Here is a 16,862-nt window from a genome sequence, read left to right on the forward strand (position 1 = left end):
GTGGAAGCCCACTTTGCTGGGTTCACATCTCATCTGGCTGCCCACATTGAGCCTGTGACCCCATCAGATCCCTTTCTGGAGAGCCGAGCCTTGGAGCATGTGCTGCTGTCGCTACAATAACAAGCGATTGTATCTGAATGTGGTAAAGAGGAGGATGTCATCCTCCTTCTTTTCATTTTTTTTTATTTAAAAATATCCCTCTGCGAGCAGCTGCTCCACTCAGAAACGTGATTTTCATTAGTGGATGAATGCTGAGTTGGTTAAAAAGACCCAGAAGTGAAGTTATCAGCTGGAACAGAAGGGGAATGATTCCCAACAGCGTTTGCTTTGTGCGCCAAACTGAAACATTCACATCCCCGTTTTTGGGGAAAAAAAATCATTTTAATTCATTGAGAGGATTTCTGAAAGTGGGTGAAATAAGAAAGACAGAAGTGCAGCCCAGCTGGGCTCCTGACAAAGACCCTGTTGTTACTGAAACATCCACACAGCAGCAGCGCGACCTCCGGGACTTTATTCTTCAGGATTGATAGAAATAATAAAAACAAGACGGCTCCAAACAGCAGCCTCACCTCCACGCTGAACGGCTGCTCCTCTCCGTTCACCGCACATAAAATCCACAGCAGCAGCTGCAGGCACAGCGTCCCCATCCAGCAGCCGCGGAGCGCCGACGAGCCCATGGCGGACCCCGCTGCGGCGGCTCGGGCTGCGGGCGCGGCGACGTACGGGCGAGGCGGACACGCGGCACGGAGCGGAGGTTAATCCTGCACATGTAGCGGCAACATCGCTGCCGTGTCGGGGTCTTTCTGCCGGGAGCCGAGAAGCGGAGAGGAGGGGGGGGGGGGGGGGGGGGGAGGAAAAAAATCAGAGGAGCGGAGAGAAAGAGCGCACAAAGAGCGGATTCGGTGCTCCGCCGCGGCTCGCCGGGAGCGGACGGGAGGCTGTCCCCGGGGAGAGGCCGTCTGTCAGCAGCGCGCCGCGTCCCGCAGTCCCCGGGTCGGTCCCCCGGTGCACCGGCCGTTGTTCCAAGCGGACGCGTCCAGCCCGTCTTCTGCAGAGCGCGGCATAGCTGCCCGTTATACACCGCGCTTCCCACCGAGTGCGCATGCGCGCAGCGGCGAGAGCGCCCCCCCCCCCCTCCCCATCCCGTCCTCACGCACGCGCTCCAACCCAACAACAACAATAACAACAAAAACATTCCCGTTATTTGTCCCTCCTGTGCATAAATGATCACTTTCACACACGGCGTGCACATATTAGGACTTCCAAAGAGTTAACCTTCCCAGAATGAAAATAAATATAAACAGAGTTTCCTCTCGATATGTCAGATATCTGCAACCTTTAAGACAAAATGAGATATTTTCACCCACTTTCCACTGAATTCAACTCATCAGGAGAAACACAGTCCAGTTTTCCTGCCTGCACTCAGAATGTCACAACTTGGAAAAGAATAAAATGTTATAGAAAATCAATAGATGCATTTCTACCACATATGCAGGTAAATCAGCATTCTCCACACAGCAGTGTCTGCAATGAATAGATTTTTTATCTGTTTGGACTCTTGGACAGTTTACCAAGAGGTATTTTTGGATTTATCACACATTCATCACCTAAAGTGTCAAGTTAAAACATAAATAAAAAAATAGATGAGACAAATATTCAGATAATTTAGTTGCTAGAGGTACAAAAGAGCAGAGTGTGGCTGTGGGCTGCAGACTCCTGGCACAGACAGAATGAAAATCACATTCTAGTGTCCTGCAGACACATTGCAAAGCAACCTGCATCACAGTAACGTGCGGTGTGTTTCTGGACCGCTAGAGGGCGCTGACGGGGCCGGGCTTCAATTCAAACGACCACAACCTCTCAGTGTGGGTGAGTAATCCCTCTCAGATGTCTTTTTTCTCTGTGTCAGTGCTGCTTCCAGGAGCAGAGGGTGATGCAATGAGGACAGTCATTGATGTTACTGTGGAGAAACTTTCAGAGGCTCTGCTTTACAAGAAACCCGCTCATCAAGCTCTAATCTCATCTGCATGAACTAAGAATATACATTGCAGATAAGCCACATGGCCTCATCTCAGAATCGGTTTCATCTCAGTCGAGTATTGTCACAGTGAATAATGAGTCCGGCCATCCTGCCTCCCGTCCAGGCCTCGCTTCACTCATTGATCACTGACTTATCTTCAGCTTCAGCTGAGTCACTGCTCGGTACCGAGGGTGACAGCCGAACGGCAGTTTCACCTCATCATCGATGAGGGACCAGACAGTAAAATCCTCCCCAGTACTCCCAGAAGAGCTTTTAAATTAATGTGACAATCTCTCATTTTCTCGGCGCGGACATGATGATGGTGTCGCCTCGTCAGTCAGCGCGGCGAGCTCTAATGGAGATCCTGTTTAATAAGCCAGCAGCAAGAGGGGCAGAAAACTCATTACCCCGTGTCAGGTCACTTTATTTTCACATTTTCAGCATTTTGAAAAGGCAAACTTCTGGAAATTCAATGAAATTACTGCGTCGGAGTAAATTTACATGCAACAACTGTTCTAGTAAGATAACCCGGCTTACAGACGGCAGAGCAAAAATAACGAGGATACACAGTCAGATCAGCACTTAATGGAAAACGGCCTCAAAAACACGAACTTTCACTCAATTAAATAAAACACGGTGCACTCTCTTACTCTCATTCTAAGTGAAAATAGCTAAATTGTTAACAGGACTTTTACATATAAACACATGATTAATTTTATTAACAAAAACAACACCATTAGCTTCACCCTAATTTATAAGGTTTTCATTATATTTGCAGTTAAATCATTTCTGATCAGGTCTTTTAAATGTTAAGTTGTTTTGTTTTCTTTGTGGCTTTGTTTCCTTGAAGATCTTTGATGAATCTGAACTTTCATATCTGTGATTTCAAATAAACACTGGCAGCACTCCACAATCATTAACCTGATCATTAATCATTAATTAGGACGCTTTTAGGACGAAAACATACAAACTCAGCAGCACAGCCTGAAAACAGATATATGTGGGTATTTATTCAGTTATTTCATTTTATTTATCTTGCTGATTACAATACGATGTACTAAATGCAGTATGTCTGCTACTGGCCTGTCAGTGGAGACCCTCAGTAGACGACTGCATGTTACAACTATTACTAAACAACTTGATTAATTGTTAGACAGCTCATGAAATATGAATTTATTCATATTTTCTCAAGATTTAAAGGTGCTGTAGGCAGGATTAGTAGTAGTCAGTGCTAATTTTTCTGTGTTTTCTTTGGATTAAATGTTAGAGTATCCATTGATAATCCTTTAGGAGTGTAGCATAATTGCAGTACTGCGAGGGCGCAGCGTTTCCATCTGTCTCTGTTCTGAGCTGAAAAGGAATCTCGACAGCTCCAGGTATCTTTGACCAATCAGAAGAGCCCCTGGGGCTCTAACCGTGATTGGTCGAGGGGCGTTCGTCGCACGTTCTTGTGGGAGGGGCTTAACTTGCGTGAGGGCGTGATGTCAGAGAAAACAGGACAGGATTGGCTGTGCTGGGTTTCAAATCGCCATCTTAGATGGGTCAAATCGCCATCTTGCTTAGGTAACCCTAAGCAAGATGGCGGAGATGCGGATCCTGCCTACAGCACCTTTAAGGAAAGGTGAATACAATTTAACACACGTTTATTCTGTCAGAATGGGATTTTTCAATAATATATCCTCTTTAAATCGTGTAATGTAAGTGAAGTCAATGTTGTTGTTTTTTAAAAAAAAGGACTTAACTTATGTGAAATACTACTTAAAGTAGATCCCATTTAATTACATTGTCAATAACATCTTCCTGCATAAATCACCTGGGTTCAAAGAACATTCCTCTAACAGGAAAAGTACACTGAAATTTATGAAGAAATAAAGACATAAAACAGGATGTTGTGCACATTTCATGTCGTTTCCGGCTGCCCCGCCCTCCACGCGTCTCCTCCTCTTCACCCTTTCTGCTGTCAGCGTCGCCTCACTGTCTCTCCTCTCGCTGTGAACGTATCGTCCATGTCCGTCATTCCAGGAGGATTTTCTTCTCCTCCTCATCCAAAACCAAAGTTCTCAACAATAATTAAAACTGATTTTATGAGTCTTTCTTTACTGTGGCTGGCTTTACTTTGCCTAATAACTCTGTTTACAGAACGAGCAGCCCATTCAGATGATCCACGTGTTTTTGTCTTGATTCTTCATGTGTCTGATGATTGAACAGAGAGTCAGTCTCAGTCTTCACTTCCACTGGTTCCATTTATTGCTGAGTCAAACAGAACCTCAGAGCTGTGGGACCAGTTGTTGTGTCCCTTCTTTCTCATTTGTGGGATTGAATTAATTTCATCAGTCTTTGCCGTAGTGCACTTTCACAAATAGCTGCTCCAGTTGTTGGGAGCCTGACATCCTTCCTTTGTTCTCGTTAAGCTCATTCTGAAGTTTGCTGGCAGGCCGAGTCACTTTCCCATCCCCACTTCCTCTCTCCTTTCCCTAATTCTCCGTCTCTTCCTCTCCTCTCCTTAATGATTTCCTCTCTCGCTCTGTAATCCTGAATACCCTTTCTGAAAAGGTTTTGGCCCTTTCCAACTGGTCCACCCACCAGCGCCGAGCCTTGCCAGGATCCTCAAAGCCTCCCTTTGCGAACACGACTCCGTCTCATAACGGCTGCATCTGCTCCCAGTCAGACCTCCTGGATCTGCTGGCAGCGGGGATCCAAAGCCTCCCGTCTGTCTGCCTTTCTCTTAAAGCACAGGAATTTAAAATAGATAATGCAGCGCCGTGGAGACAGTCCTCGGTAATTTCGGAGTTTCTCAAGTGAAAATCTGAGACGGACAAATGCGGGTATTCCTCTGCTTTTGGCTCGCGCGATAGAATTTCATAAGTATCGCATTTTCTGAACAAAACGCCATTCAGAGGAGGCATTTCCGACATCCTCCGGGACTGAAAGGCCGCATTGCTGGATGTTTGATTTCTGTAGTGTTTCCTGTGGTTCACGGTTCAGGGCTGGCTGGAGAAGCGCGGCAAGAATCGTCCCTTTCCGGCAGGGTCTAGTTGAGTATCGAAAAGTCACCGTGTTGTTGTGTCCTTTATCATTTCTGAAAACGATGACTAGCGTGGAAATACGTCCAAAACGTAACATGAATTCATCTCAAGAACCATAAAGATAGTAATCAAATGTAGGCTGTAAAGGCTGTCATTAAGTCTCTGATTGATTTTTGTGTTGTAGTGCATCCAGATGAAACTAATAAAAGGGGAAAACCTCTCATAAAAAAGTAGCGGTTCCAACAAAAAGCATTTTACTTGTTTGACCAACTTTGTGGAGCCTGAAACCAAAATCATTCTGGGTGTGTGTTTTCCCCTTCGTTTGAAGATCCGTCCAGGCTACGAGCCACTCCTGATCATTAGTGCTGGAGCTCGGTCATTTGAAGCTACTATTATTCATACTGCCTGAAAGAGACTTTCATGCCTTCCAACATTATTAAAAACGCTTTCTTGGTTGCATTTGGAGCCTAATTTCTGCCAGAATTGTTTTCTTCCATGTGTGTGGAGTAAAACATCGTATCTGTTCCTCATCTGCTGCATTTTTAGGAGTTTGGACCTGAAGTTTGCCAATACACATGTGATCAATAATTACAACAGCAAAAACGTCTAGTTTTCCTCCCATGTGTCAAAGACAGGCTCGTAAACATTTGATGGAAAACAAAAGGAGTCCCGTTCCCTCCATGTGAATTCATGAGAGGATCAAGCTTTCATTTCTCCATTTTGGATCAAGGCTTGGCTCAAACCCTGCAGAGGCGAACGACACAGGAAATCAACACATCTGTGTCCCTGGCTGCCGTCAGAAGCCACCAGAGATGTGATTGGACGTCTTTCGAGGAAGTTTTGAAATGCAGCCGGGAGCTGATTTCTATTAACCCGGTGGCGGCGCCGGAAACGGGCGCCGAACGGTTTGAACTTTCAGACGGCGGAGCGGCAGAAATAGGCCGGCTTGGTTTGATAACGACCCGATTACAGCCCACACAGTGTCTAAGCGCGCTGGATATTTACATAATAAGATGGGATTCTGCACGCGGACGGTAGCGGATGTGCGATTCGCTGCCGCGCTCCAAAATCAAAGACGGAGGGAGCAGGAGCCGGTCAGAAACAGATGAATGGATGAGACGGGTCGGGCGGCAGGGCGGGCCGTTGATTTGGCAGGAAATTGGCCGAGAACAAGTCAGGACGACAATAGATGTATCGGCTTTGAAATGCTGGCAGGCTCTTCAGCGATGAAAGCTCAAACCTGCATAAAGAGACAAAAGGGAGCGTGAGCGACACAGGAGCGAGCGCTCCAATCAAAGCCCAGCACAGGGCGTGCTGCGCTCTGCACAACATGTGGACGGGACTATTAAAGGAATTCATTCATCCAAAATTGTTATTGAAGAGCTTTGGGTTCTCTTGAAATCAAAGGTCTGCAGCCAGTCTCCAGTTTCTAAAGAGGAACCGGGGAGTTTTAGCATCCGTCCGTCTCAGACTGTCATGATGCGATCTGCTTTGAAATTCCTGAAAATAATCTTAGAATCAGTAAATTTAGAACAGCATTTTCTGACTCTTATATGCTTCATAATGTACATCACAAATATTGATTACATGAGACTGTACCGTTCCCAGTGATGACCTTTTTCTTTACTGAATGGATCCTGAATTCCTTCAGAAACTAGTTTTACTCTCCACTTATTTTTGTTTGTCGTTAGTTCTTCATAAGAAGGAAAACTCGTCCTTCTTTCTCCCTTTGGCTTCAGATTTACTTGTTCATCTCCACGTCATTCCAGCGTGTCAAAGGTCACGCACAGCATCCTGTTGGGCACATTTTGTTGAGGCGAGCCCACGAAATCACGCTGAACCAGTTCAGACGGTGTCGGCCGACGCCGGCTTTCAATGAGTCAAAAATAGTCGCAGCGAACCTCCCATCGGATCTGATAACGCGAGGAAATAAGTTTCAAAGTTGAAGCAATGGAAAGCAACTTCCCCCAGGCACACACACACACACACACACACACACACACACGAACACACACACACACAGATTTCCCTTTGTGATTGGTTGTGGTTGCAGCGGCTCTCAAACCCAGAGTTCCTGCTTCCACCCTTCCTGTTCGGGGTAAACATTTGCACCATGCAGCCACCCATTGGCCAAAAAACGTGGAAACTGATAATCACCAAAAAAAGAAGGAGAAATCGGAAGTAGGTCAGTCGGCGCTGTTGGCAAACTCCCTCTCTTTCTCTCTCCCCGGCTCCGTGTGGCCAACAGTTTCTTTTTTCAAACTTGTGCTTGTGGGAATATGATGCCATAACAGAGCCGGTAATAACTTCAGTGGGAGAAACTCGCAGGAGAAGCGCAGCACTAAAGAAGGTAAACTCCACTTCCAGAGCTCGCCGCGTTGAATCGACGGATGTGAAAATATGGGGTTTGCGTGGAGGCCGAGCGTCCGGACGTCTTCGTCTGCAGACATGGTGGAGAATATCAGTAACTTTTTCGTGTCTGCTCAGTAAATAAAAACCCAAACAGAAACTTCTGTGTTTGACCAATCAGGTTTTTGACAGGAAGTCAAAGATGATTTGATGATCGTAAATATCCAGGCACTTCTTTTTTTTTTTTCCCTCTCATTTTGCTGGTGTTGGTGTGAATGCTTCACTGATACTGGAAGTTGCAGCTGGTTGCGTTTGTTTTTTTTGTGCGAAGAAAGAATAAAAATGAGTTGAGTGAGTCGCTGCTTCAAACACATTCATCATTATTTGAATCATTTCACTCAAACAGGCGCGAAAAGCTCCCGGAGAGTGAAAGATGGAGACTAATGTAATCCCCAGTCCAGGTGTCAGAACATCAGCGTCTTCCACTGTGTGCCTGTCAAGAGGAGAGAGCGGGGAAACATGCAGGCTTTTTTAGAGTAATATGATGTTAACCCCTCAGTTAATAAGTTTAACTGGGCCGATATCGAGGTGAAAGCATTCCTCCGCTGAATGAAAGCTGAAAAGATCAAGTTCAGCAGAAAGGTGAGCAATGCACTCACTGCGCTATTTTCAGCAATTATGATTGATTACAGCTCCCTGAAGCGACTCGTCCAAACGCCGAATTGGTTCTCGGCTCTCGGCGAAGCCTGGCGCCACACAGGAGCGTTTCAAAGCGGCCTGCAGGAGAGGGTCGCAGGGAGTTTTATTCCTGCTTTCAGTGCGACTGCGGTAATCCAGCTGTCCGCTCAGATTAGCCCCCGGTCTGAATGAGAGGAGAAGGGAAGGCCGGGCGGCCGGGGTCCCCGTACAGGTCAGAGCGCCGTGGAGCAGCTCCAGACTGCACAGACTGAAAGTTTTTGTCAGTTCAGCTCAGGGGAGGAGAGAGAGAGAGCGAACAGGAACTGAAGTCATTTTTAACAACAATGGCAGCTTCCATCTGCTCCAGTTCTCAGCGCCGACTGCTCCACTTCTGATAAGATGCTCTGGACACACATGGAAAGGCTTTATATATATTTTTGTGTGTGAAACTCCAGAACTTTAATTTGGTTCTCATTGTCTCTCAGTTTTGATGTGATCTAACGATCTCAAACTGTTCGTCTACCTTCAAGATGCTAAGCTGTTGTCTACCGTGCTGTCGTTTTCTCATCAGTGCCTCTTTCATTACACACGACTGGCTCATTGCGATTATGAAACACAGAAAATAGCAGATTTAATTCAGATGTCATGAATTTGCACTCTCCCCAGCCTCGCTGTTCTCTTGTCAGACCCTGTCATGTCAGCGCTCGGCTGCGGCGGCAGGGTTCATGAATAATGGTGATTGAATGACACTTGGTGTGATAAGTATTCATAAGCATTCAGGCCACGCAAAAATAAAATAAAAAATAATAGCATAACAGCAGATAGTAATGGTGGTAGGGAATCGGAGCCTGTCGGTGGGCGGAGTCCCGCATACGTTCGCCGTACATCTGAAATGTAAATGTGGAGAGGGAGTGATGGGCTGAATTGGCCCTGAGCCGGGAAGAGTCAGGATGCCATGGGAAAACCATTATCCTGCAGACGCTGCTCAGATGGATGCTCACATTAAAATAAAGGTGTTATGACATTAGAGGCCTTTAAAAATGTTAATTGTAAGCAAAGAGCTCCGGGCTTTCCGAGACTAATTAGCTCCAGTGGTTAAGAAACTCTTTATGAGGGAAATATATTTTGCAGACAAACAGCTGATGTGAATTCAGGGCAGATCGTCCAGTAAAACACGTCTTGTTAATCAGCAGAGTGAACTGGGAGCACTGGTGAGGAGGCCGAGGGGTTTGTTTCCCGAACACTGCGGCGAGCGTTCAGGGCCCGCTGCGCTTGTTACTGCAGCCCCATTAATATATCTCTACACCTGCAGCTCAGGCGTTAAACTGGCAGTACAGCTAATCAATTACAGGAGCACGCTGCTCCGCGGCTATTTCTGCTCAGGACTGATGCATACGTATATGTGAGAAAGTTGGTTTAAGACTGTAACAGATTATAAAAGTCGTCTTCAGAACAGTTTCAGTAATTCTAACGTTTTGAATGTATTGATCCAGCCACTTTCCAGTGAAGTCATCAGGACTTTATTTCTTTATCTGCAGCAGTAGAGTTGTCAGCTGAACTCTGTACTGTATTTGTACGGAATCTAATTTCCGCCTCGGGACAACGTGCCACATAAGTCACACAGCAGCGCAAACTAGCAGACCATTCATCGCTCTGCTGTAAATAGATTCCTGTGGCTGTCCTCGTTCCTGTAAGAAAAGGCTGCCCACCTGCAGCGTGAATCATGTAAAGCTTCTATATATAAAACACACCGACACTCAAACACTGATGGTTTTGGGGTTTTTTTTGTAAAGGTACAGGTGCTTTCGTTTTCACTCCAGGCAGTACGCTCATCCAAAGCTGCCTCCACCGGTTGAACCGTGCTCACTCGGCCGTCTTCACATCTGAAGTTGGATTTATCTGAAAAACTAATGTCTGCTTCATGCATACCCAGATAGGAGTTGCGTAAGGCGGCTGCATCAGAGAAATCAGAAATACCTACGCCAGCGTCTAAATTCCGTCACCGCATCAATAATTCAGGAAGACCAAAGCGGTCCTCTGCACCACCTGTCTCCCCACAAATGGCTTTTGTTGGCCGGCCGCGGCTCTCCCTCTCCTGCTCGGTTGCGTCGTGTTGATCGCTGAGCCTCTTCTGAAGAGGATACACCGGCGAACACATGCAACCGGCGCGTGCGTATGTGCACACCTTGCGGAGTGCAGCCTGGCACCGCTCTCGCTCTCGTGCGTGTGACGGCATCACAGGAAGTTCACCTGCTGACTCCCGCCCTGACTCACGGAGCGAGCGGCCAGACGGGGCGAGGGGGGCATTCGCCCTGCCCGTGTGTGTGTGTGTGTGTGTGTGTGTGTGTGTGTGTCGGATCCCTGCGCAGAGGATGGAATAGGTCACATCCTCTGATATTTACTAAATGTTGGCCTTTCGGTAAAAGTCAGAGTCGTGCACACACACATGCACACACACAGAGGTGATTAAAGTGACTTTGAACGTGGCACGACGATCTACTGTTGGTCTCTTCACACACATTCAGTGAGCTTTATGGAGAACTGAAAGGAAACAGGTTATCTAGTGAGGGAAGGGAGAGATCGCTTCCTGATACCGGAGGTCCGGAGAGTTGGTTCAAAACGAGAAAACAGTAGAGTAACTCTAAAAGCCTCTCGTTATCATGGAGGTACGGCCAAGAGCGTCTCTGCAGGGATCCAGAGGCTCGGAGTCACGTGTTCTCATCATGTCGGTTTGGCTCCTTGTTTCAGAGAGTCGGCATGATGGAAATGTTTTTATTCTCACAATAATCAAGCAATCATTAGTGAAAATTACCACATTGTCAACATACATTTTACTTCTACTTTCTGGTGCAAAACACGCAGGGAAATGTCAAAAAACCTGTTATGTTAATAAGCATGTTTTTACCAACCAACTCTGACAGCATGGTGTTGAGGCTAATGCCATAATGATCATAGTCAAAATCTTACCAAGTTTTTCTTTAGCTTGTTTTGAGTAGAAATGTCTAATTTTACTTGATTTAAGATAAATCCACACTAAAAAGTATATTTCGGCACAATAAGACTTGCTTCTAACAACTTCTCCTAAATGAAGGCATTTTTCATTTGTTCTATTGGCACATGTTTCCACTTATTTCAAGGCCACCTCCTTAATTTAAGTGAAAGAATCTGCTAATAGAACAAGTTGTCTCAATTTCAGAGAAGTTGTCTTAAAGTAAGTCTGTTTATTTTGCTGAAATATAGCTTTTAAATGGATTTGTGAGACATTTTCACTCAAAACAGGTTTAAAAAAAAAAAACTTGGTTAGATTTGGACTTTTCCAGTGTTTTGGTTGGACTGGAGTCTCCTGCGGGCCCGTTTTGGCCCACGGGCCTTATGTTTGGCAGCCGATCTAAATGCTGTACCTGATTGATCATGTCCATTCCCTGATGACCGCAGAGCAATAAATAGATGGACTCCCTCTTTTTCGCTTGTCGATTGTTTCCTTCCTTTACGTCTGGAAGCCAGTTTGATGAATTTGGACTTCGGTTCCATTCATTAACTTTTTATTTGGATTTGTCTGCAGTTTCAGGCCGTCTGCACTGAAGCTCTATGTCTAGTTTTACCAAGTTTTCTTCCCCTCTGCACACTCATAATACACTCACGGCGGAGTGTGAGTGTATGCCCTTCGGCCGCTCTCTGAAGGGCGTATCGGAGGGCCGGCTGAAGAGTGTGTTTACACACACACACACACACACGCGCGCGCGCGCGCGCAGTAAATTTCACACTGTAAATTTTTCATTATATAACTCCAGACAGCTTTGTGGATTAGGGTAGGATTGTTGACCACAGGTGAGAGAGCAGACTTTTTTATTATCAGCCGTGCTCATCCCGGCTGCGGGGCGGGTCGGCGATCTCCTCCCCGAGGACGGCGGGTCGGCCCCGGCGAGCGGCGAGCGGCGCCCGCCTCATCAGAATGCCGCCGCGAATAAATTCACCCAAAAAGGGGGAGCGCCGTTGTTTGCATTCTGTGTTGCGGCAAACAAATCCATCAAAAGTGTATTCACAATGAGGAGATATATTCATTTGAAAGGTCAGACTTGTCTGGAATGGGCAGCTGAAGAGATCTGCAAATATTACATTATCTATGTATGGAAGCGTTTGAGGCCGGAAGGCGAGAAGAGCAAACATCCCCAAGTTCAGCTGATCAAGGAGTGAGCTCCCGCATGCAGATGGAGCCTCGGAGCGTGAACCGTGGCTTTATGTGCTCGTTTCTTCACAGAGAAGCTCGAGATTGATGAAAAACTCGCAGATAATCGCTGCTGCAGTCTGTTTATGGAGGGGGATGATCCGCGCCTCACATTCTATGATCCTCCAGCGAGACGCTGAGCATTTTTCCAATCTGTGCTTTTGTCTGGTTTCTTTACATCCGATTGACCAATTTGTTGTGCTGTGTGTGTGTGTGTGTGTGTGTTTGTGTGTGTGTGTGTGCGCACTTGATGGACTTGTGCAGCCTGCTGAGTTCATTATTGCCATTAATCCCCATTACAAAAGCAAACAATGCTGAATCACTCCCGTTCTGTTTGGTATTGAACACAGCCCGAACAGCTGCTGGGCTCTTCCAGCGTCTTCCTGCAGGGACTTCCAGCTCAGATCTCGGTCTGCGCGATCATCCATTTGACCCTATAGGATGGCAGCGCGCCTTGGGGCCTTCATGCGACGCCACCATCGTCAGCCCCGGCGAGTCGTGGTTAATGGCTAATAAGCATCCAGGCGGCTCGGCGCCTCATTTGGACAGCCAGGTGGAATTGGATTATCTGATTGGACCGCTTCCGCGATTTCTCTGGATAGATACTTAGCATTTTAGCCAGCTGCGGGGTGAAACGTTCCAAGTGGGAACGGCATAATCGCTCAGCTGGTGCCTCAGGGACACACGAGTGCCAGTGACACAATGAGCTGGAAAACATGCAGCAGCAGAGCGGGAGCACGCTCCATCTCGAGCTTTGTATGTGTTTTATCTGTCTGAATCTGGACCCAACGTGCTGAAAGACAGACATCTGCAGGTTAGTCACGACTATTACGGCACTAAATAGACAGACGATGACCTTCACACACACACACATCGAGAATCGATTGGCACACATAAGATGCATTGATAAAATCTGTTTGGAATGAGGGGAAGGAAAAATCCTCAAGAACAGAATGGGATGAAATCTGAACACCGGCTTTCACACAGCTGCAGCACGAACGACACAGAGAAGAGTAAAGCAAGACAAGAGAGGGGGGTTGTTCTACATTACAGACCGGGACGGTTCAGCGACGCGCGAGAAAACACACTGGGAAGATGAAACAGAGCAGGATACCAAGGCTGCAGCGGGGAGGGAGCGTCTGTCAGGGGACGAGGACACAAGACTTTTATGCAAATTTGGTAAATAGCAAAACAAAAACAAAAAAAAACAAAAACAAACTGAATTAAAAAAAAACCCTGGAAAAATAATGACATGGGATTTTTCTCTAGAGATGCAAATGTTCACAGGATCGACTTGCCAGCTTCATTTGTCAGGATTTATTTTATTTTATTTTATTTTTTTAACTCAGCGCCACGTCCGAGTCCACACAGCACGACGGTGCTTGACCACATGCCGGCGCCGGCCCAGCAGCTTGAAGAGATGTGGGAGAAACATTCAGTCGTCAAGGTCTTCATGAGTCACTGAAAGAACAGCGGCGAAGTGATTATTTTAACACGAGAAGAACAAAAACCTTCATGCATGAAGGAACCACTGCTTGTTCTTTATCTGCAGTGTGTGTGTGTGTGTGTGTGTCTCCTTATGTCCGTCCCCGACTGTCTCTTTGATTGAGATCACGCTGTCATGTGCTTTCAGTGTTACTCACACTCAGAAATGGGACGCGTCCCTCCCACTGCAATCTGTCTCTGCCACTGAGCCGACGCACTCCGGTCACTCTGCGCACTTTCTTCTTCTTCTTCTCTTTCTCTATATAAACACACCCCTCCCTGCTCCCCTGCCTCCACCCGCTCCCCACTCGCTGCCCAGATGGAGCCGTCGCAGGCGGAGGAAGCCGGAGCGCTGCACCCTACTTTTCACAGAAGAATCTGCCGCGGGGCAAAGTGAGGACGAGGAAAAAAAAAACAAAAAAAAACACATCAATGACAAACTTCAGGTCTTATTCCATATCCAGAGGAGTAAGCAGATCCTTGCAGAACCACCACAGAGTGCGTGACGAATTAATTTGCGCTCTCAGGACCCACGCCCAAGTTTGATGTCGGGAGGGATGGGGCCGACAGATGACAACCTCTGAAAAACAATTCCGCAACTTACAGTTTGTTTCAGTGCAGAGAAGCGTGAATTCATTCTGATTACGTGAATTCACTTTTAATAAAACCGATGCTGTGCAACCCGAAGTGTCTCCATTGTGTTTCTGCTCCGCCTGAAGATGGAAAAAGGCCGACCAAACAATGAATAACCTCATCAGAAGACGCATTTTCGTAACTGAATCTATCTCCTATACTGATCTCCACACAGATCTCCCTAACACACTCTGAAAACTGTAATTTCTGCCGGCAATCAGGAAAAAAAATGTCAACTTTCTCAGCATGCTGGAGATAATCAAGTTTACACCGAGTGTAATCCTGTCTTGATTGGCTCAGAAAGACATTACAAGCCTCACTAAGCGCCATTTACAGCAAACTCTGATGAAGATAACTGGAAGTTAAGGAATATTACTCAAATATGTATGTCAAATGAATGTAGGGGAATACAATCCTGCGAAGACCCATTAGCCTGGATTTCACATTAATGTTGGCTCAGCCTCTCGCCATATTACCACGCAGTAAACACTCTATATAGGCCATAATATTATGTCAGGGCTGTAAGTAGGCTATAAAGCGCCGCTGCCAGAGGACGAAATGTTACGGCGCATATCTTCGCACTGCTCATTGTGCCATTTTTGGGTTAAAAGTGATGACTAAATGTTTGAGTGGTTGTCTAATCAAGCTTGTAGGTCGAATTTGTAAAGTGTGAATGCATGACTGTGATATTTGCAATTCAGATTGAACATTTCCAGGCAGGCTGCAGCTGCTGGAGGAGGATTCTTGCGCTGCAGTGAAAGTCTGATGCCACACTATTATATAAAAGGACGACACGTCTCTCGTTTTCAACTTTACTAAATGCGAGATCAAGGTTTTGTTTGTGTTCCTATTGATTGGTGATTTGGGAAGTCTAAGAATGCAATGAGCGCAGTCAGCGAGGCTGAACATGCATGCTGCGCTTTGTCGTGCGGCGTTACTGGATGGTCCTTGCTGGGAGACCGGCGGCGGGAGTCTCACTCGCCGCGGAGACGAAATGAGCTTCAGCATGTTGTCAAAAATGAAAACAAGAGAGCCGCGGCGGAGCGGTCCCATCAGGGAGGAAACCGGAGGGAGTCTGGATTGAATTACAGGTCATTCTCAGAACACATCCTCCCATGCAGCCTGCGCAGGGACCAGCTGCCTTTTCCCAGGTTCTCGGGGAGAACCAGTGTTATATGGCTGTTTTTTCTTCACTCTCACTTCACAACATGTAAGCTTAAACCCAGGCCAAACATATAAATCTGTCAACACCTCCACAAGAAGACACAAGTTGCTTTGGGACAGCCGGTTTTTTTTTATCTGCAGTACAAATCAATCTAAGAAAACACAAAACTGGCAGAAAATGTTTCTACTTTTAATGCATTATTGTGTTTTTTTTTTGAGGTTTTGTTTAATTTATGCAAACTATCACATATTTTTTCAAAGGTCTGCCATTGATAATACAAATTTCTATTAAAGAAAGAACGTTCAAATTCTATACGCATGACGTGAAAGGTGGTAAATATTACAGCCCCAAGGTGCGGAGCGTTCTCATCAGGGAACTGCTCTATGCTGATGATGCTGGTCTTGTTGTCCACACTGAGGAAGCGCTCCGGCGTCTCATCAACTGCTTCGCTGGTGCCTGCTCTGAGTTCGGCCTCACCATCAGCCTTAAAAAGACCGAGGTCATGGGCCAGGATGTCAGTAGTGCTCCCAGAATAAACACTGGTAACCACACCCTTGAGGTGGTGGACAAGTTCACCTACCTCGGTTTGATCCAGCAACCGGCAACCTCTCCTTATGCCGAACTAAACGCCCGTATAGGCAAGACATCGGCAGTGATGGCCCGTCCGGGGAAGTGTTTCTGGGACAACTGCATGCTAACCACCGACGCCAAGAGTCCACCAGGCCTGCGTACTGAGCACTCTCCGGCAGTGAAGCATGGACCCTCTTCTCCTGTCTGGAACATGCAGGTTTTGTGCAAACTGTACTAGGATCAACAAGAAACTCATGCAAACCAGAGCATTTTATTTCAGTGTCTAGAATTTCATGTGCTTTTGGTATCAGTTGGTGGTTGGAAAGAGAAACACATGTAAACCAAAGGGGAGAAATCCCCTGCTTTCTGTCTTTCTGTGTTGCTCAACGGCTCCTGGCTGCTCGGGAAACTTGAAATCATCTAAACCTCCAATAAGAAGTTGAGGAGGCATTTGTCTCTCGGTCTTTTATCATACTTTCCATGATTTCCGAAACCCCCTTTTCCTCACCTCTCAGAGTAAAAAGGCTTGTGAGGAGATTTAACGGCCCATTTGGACCGGCGCCCCGGTCCTGCTGCGACAGAAGATGAGCACTGGCTCCTCCAAATGTTCATTTTGCCACGGAGGATATTAGAAACGCCATTTGCTTAATGCCCTCTGGCAAAGCACCTGCTTTAGACAGGTTCCCATTAAAGTTTTATAAGTCCTCGCAT

At 46.5% G+C, this 16,862-nt stretch overlaps 2 protein-coding genes across 3 annotated transcripts in view; one reads left to right on the plus strand and one right to left on the minus strand.

Moving 5' to 3' along the window:
- mmp16a (matrix metallopeptidase 16a (membrane-inserted)) overlaps positions 1 to 1,076 on the minus strand; it is a 56,080-nt gene extending 55,004 nt beyond the window's left edge. For both annotated transcript variants that reach the window (XM_030099309.1, XM_030099308.1), the window contains exon 1: positions 570 to 1,076. In XM_030099309.1, the coding sequence (XP_029955169.1) occupies positions 570 to 677 (108 nt within the window). In that variant the 5' untranslated portion in view covers positions 678 to 1,076. The remainder of the gene's footprint in view (positions 1 to 569) is intronic.
- The window catches only part of LOC115394103 (zinc finger protein 45-like), a 1,173,573-nt gene that overhangs the window by 652,048 nt on the left and 504,663 nt on the right, over positions 1 to 16,862 (plus strand). The gene's annotated exons all lie outside the window — the stretch shown is intronic.

The sequence above is a fragment of the Salarias fasciatus genome, chromosome 9, assembly GCF_902148845.1.
Source record: "Salarias fasciatus chromosome 9, fSalaFa1.1, whole genome shotgun sequence".
In the NCBI taxonomy this organism is placed as follows: Eukaryota; Metazoa; Chordata; class Actinopteri; order Blenniiformes; family Blenniidae; genus Salarias; species Salarias fasciatus.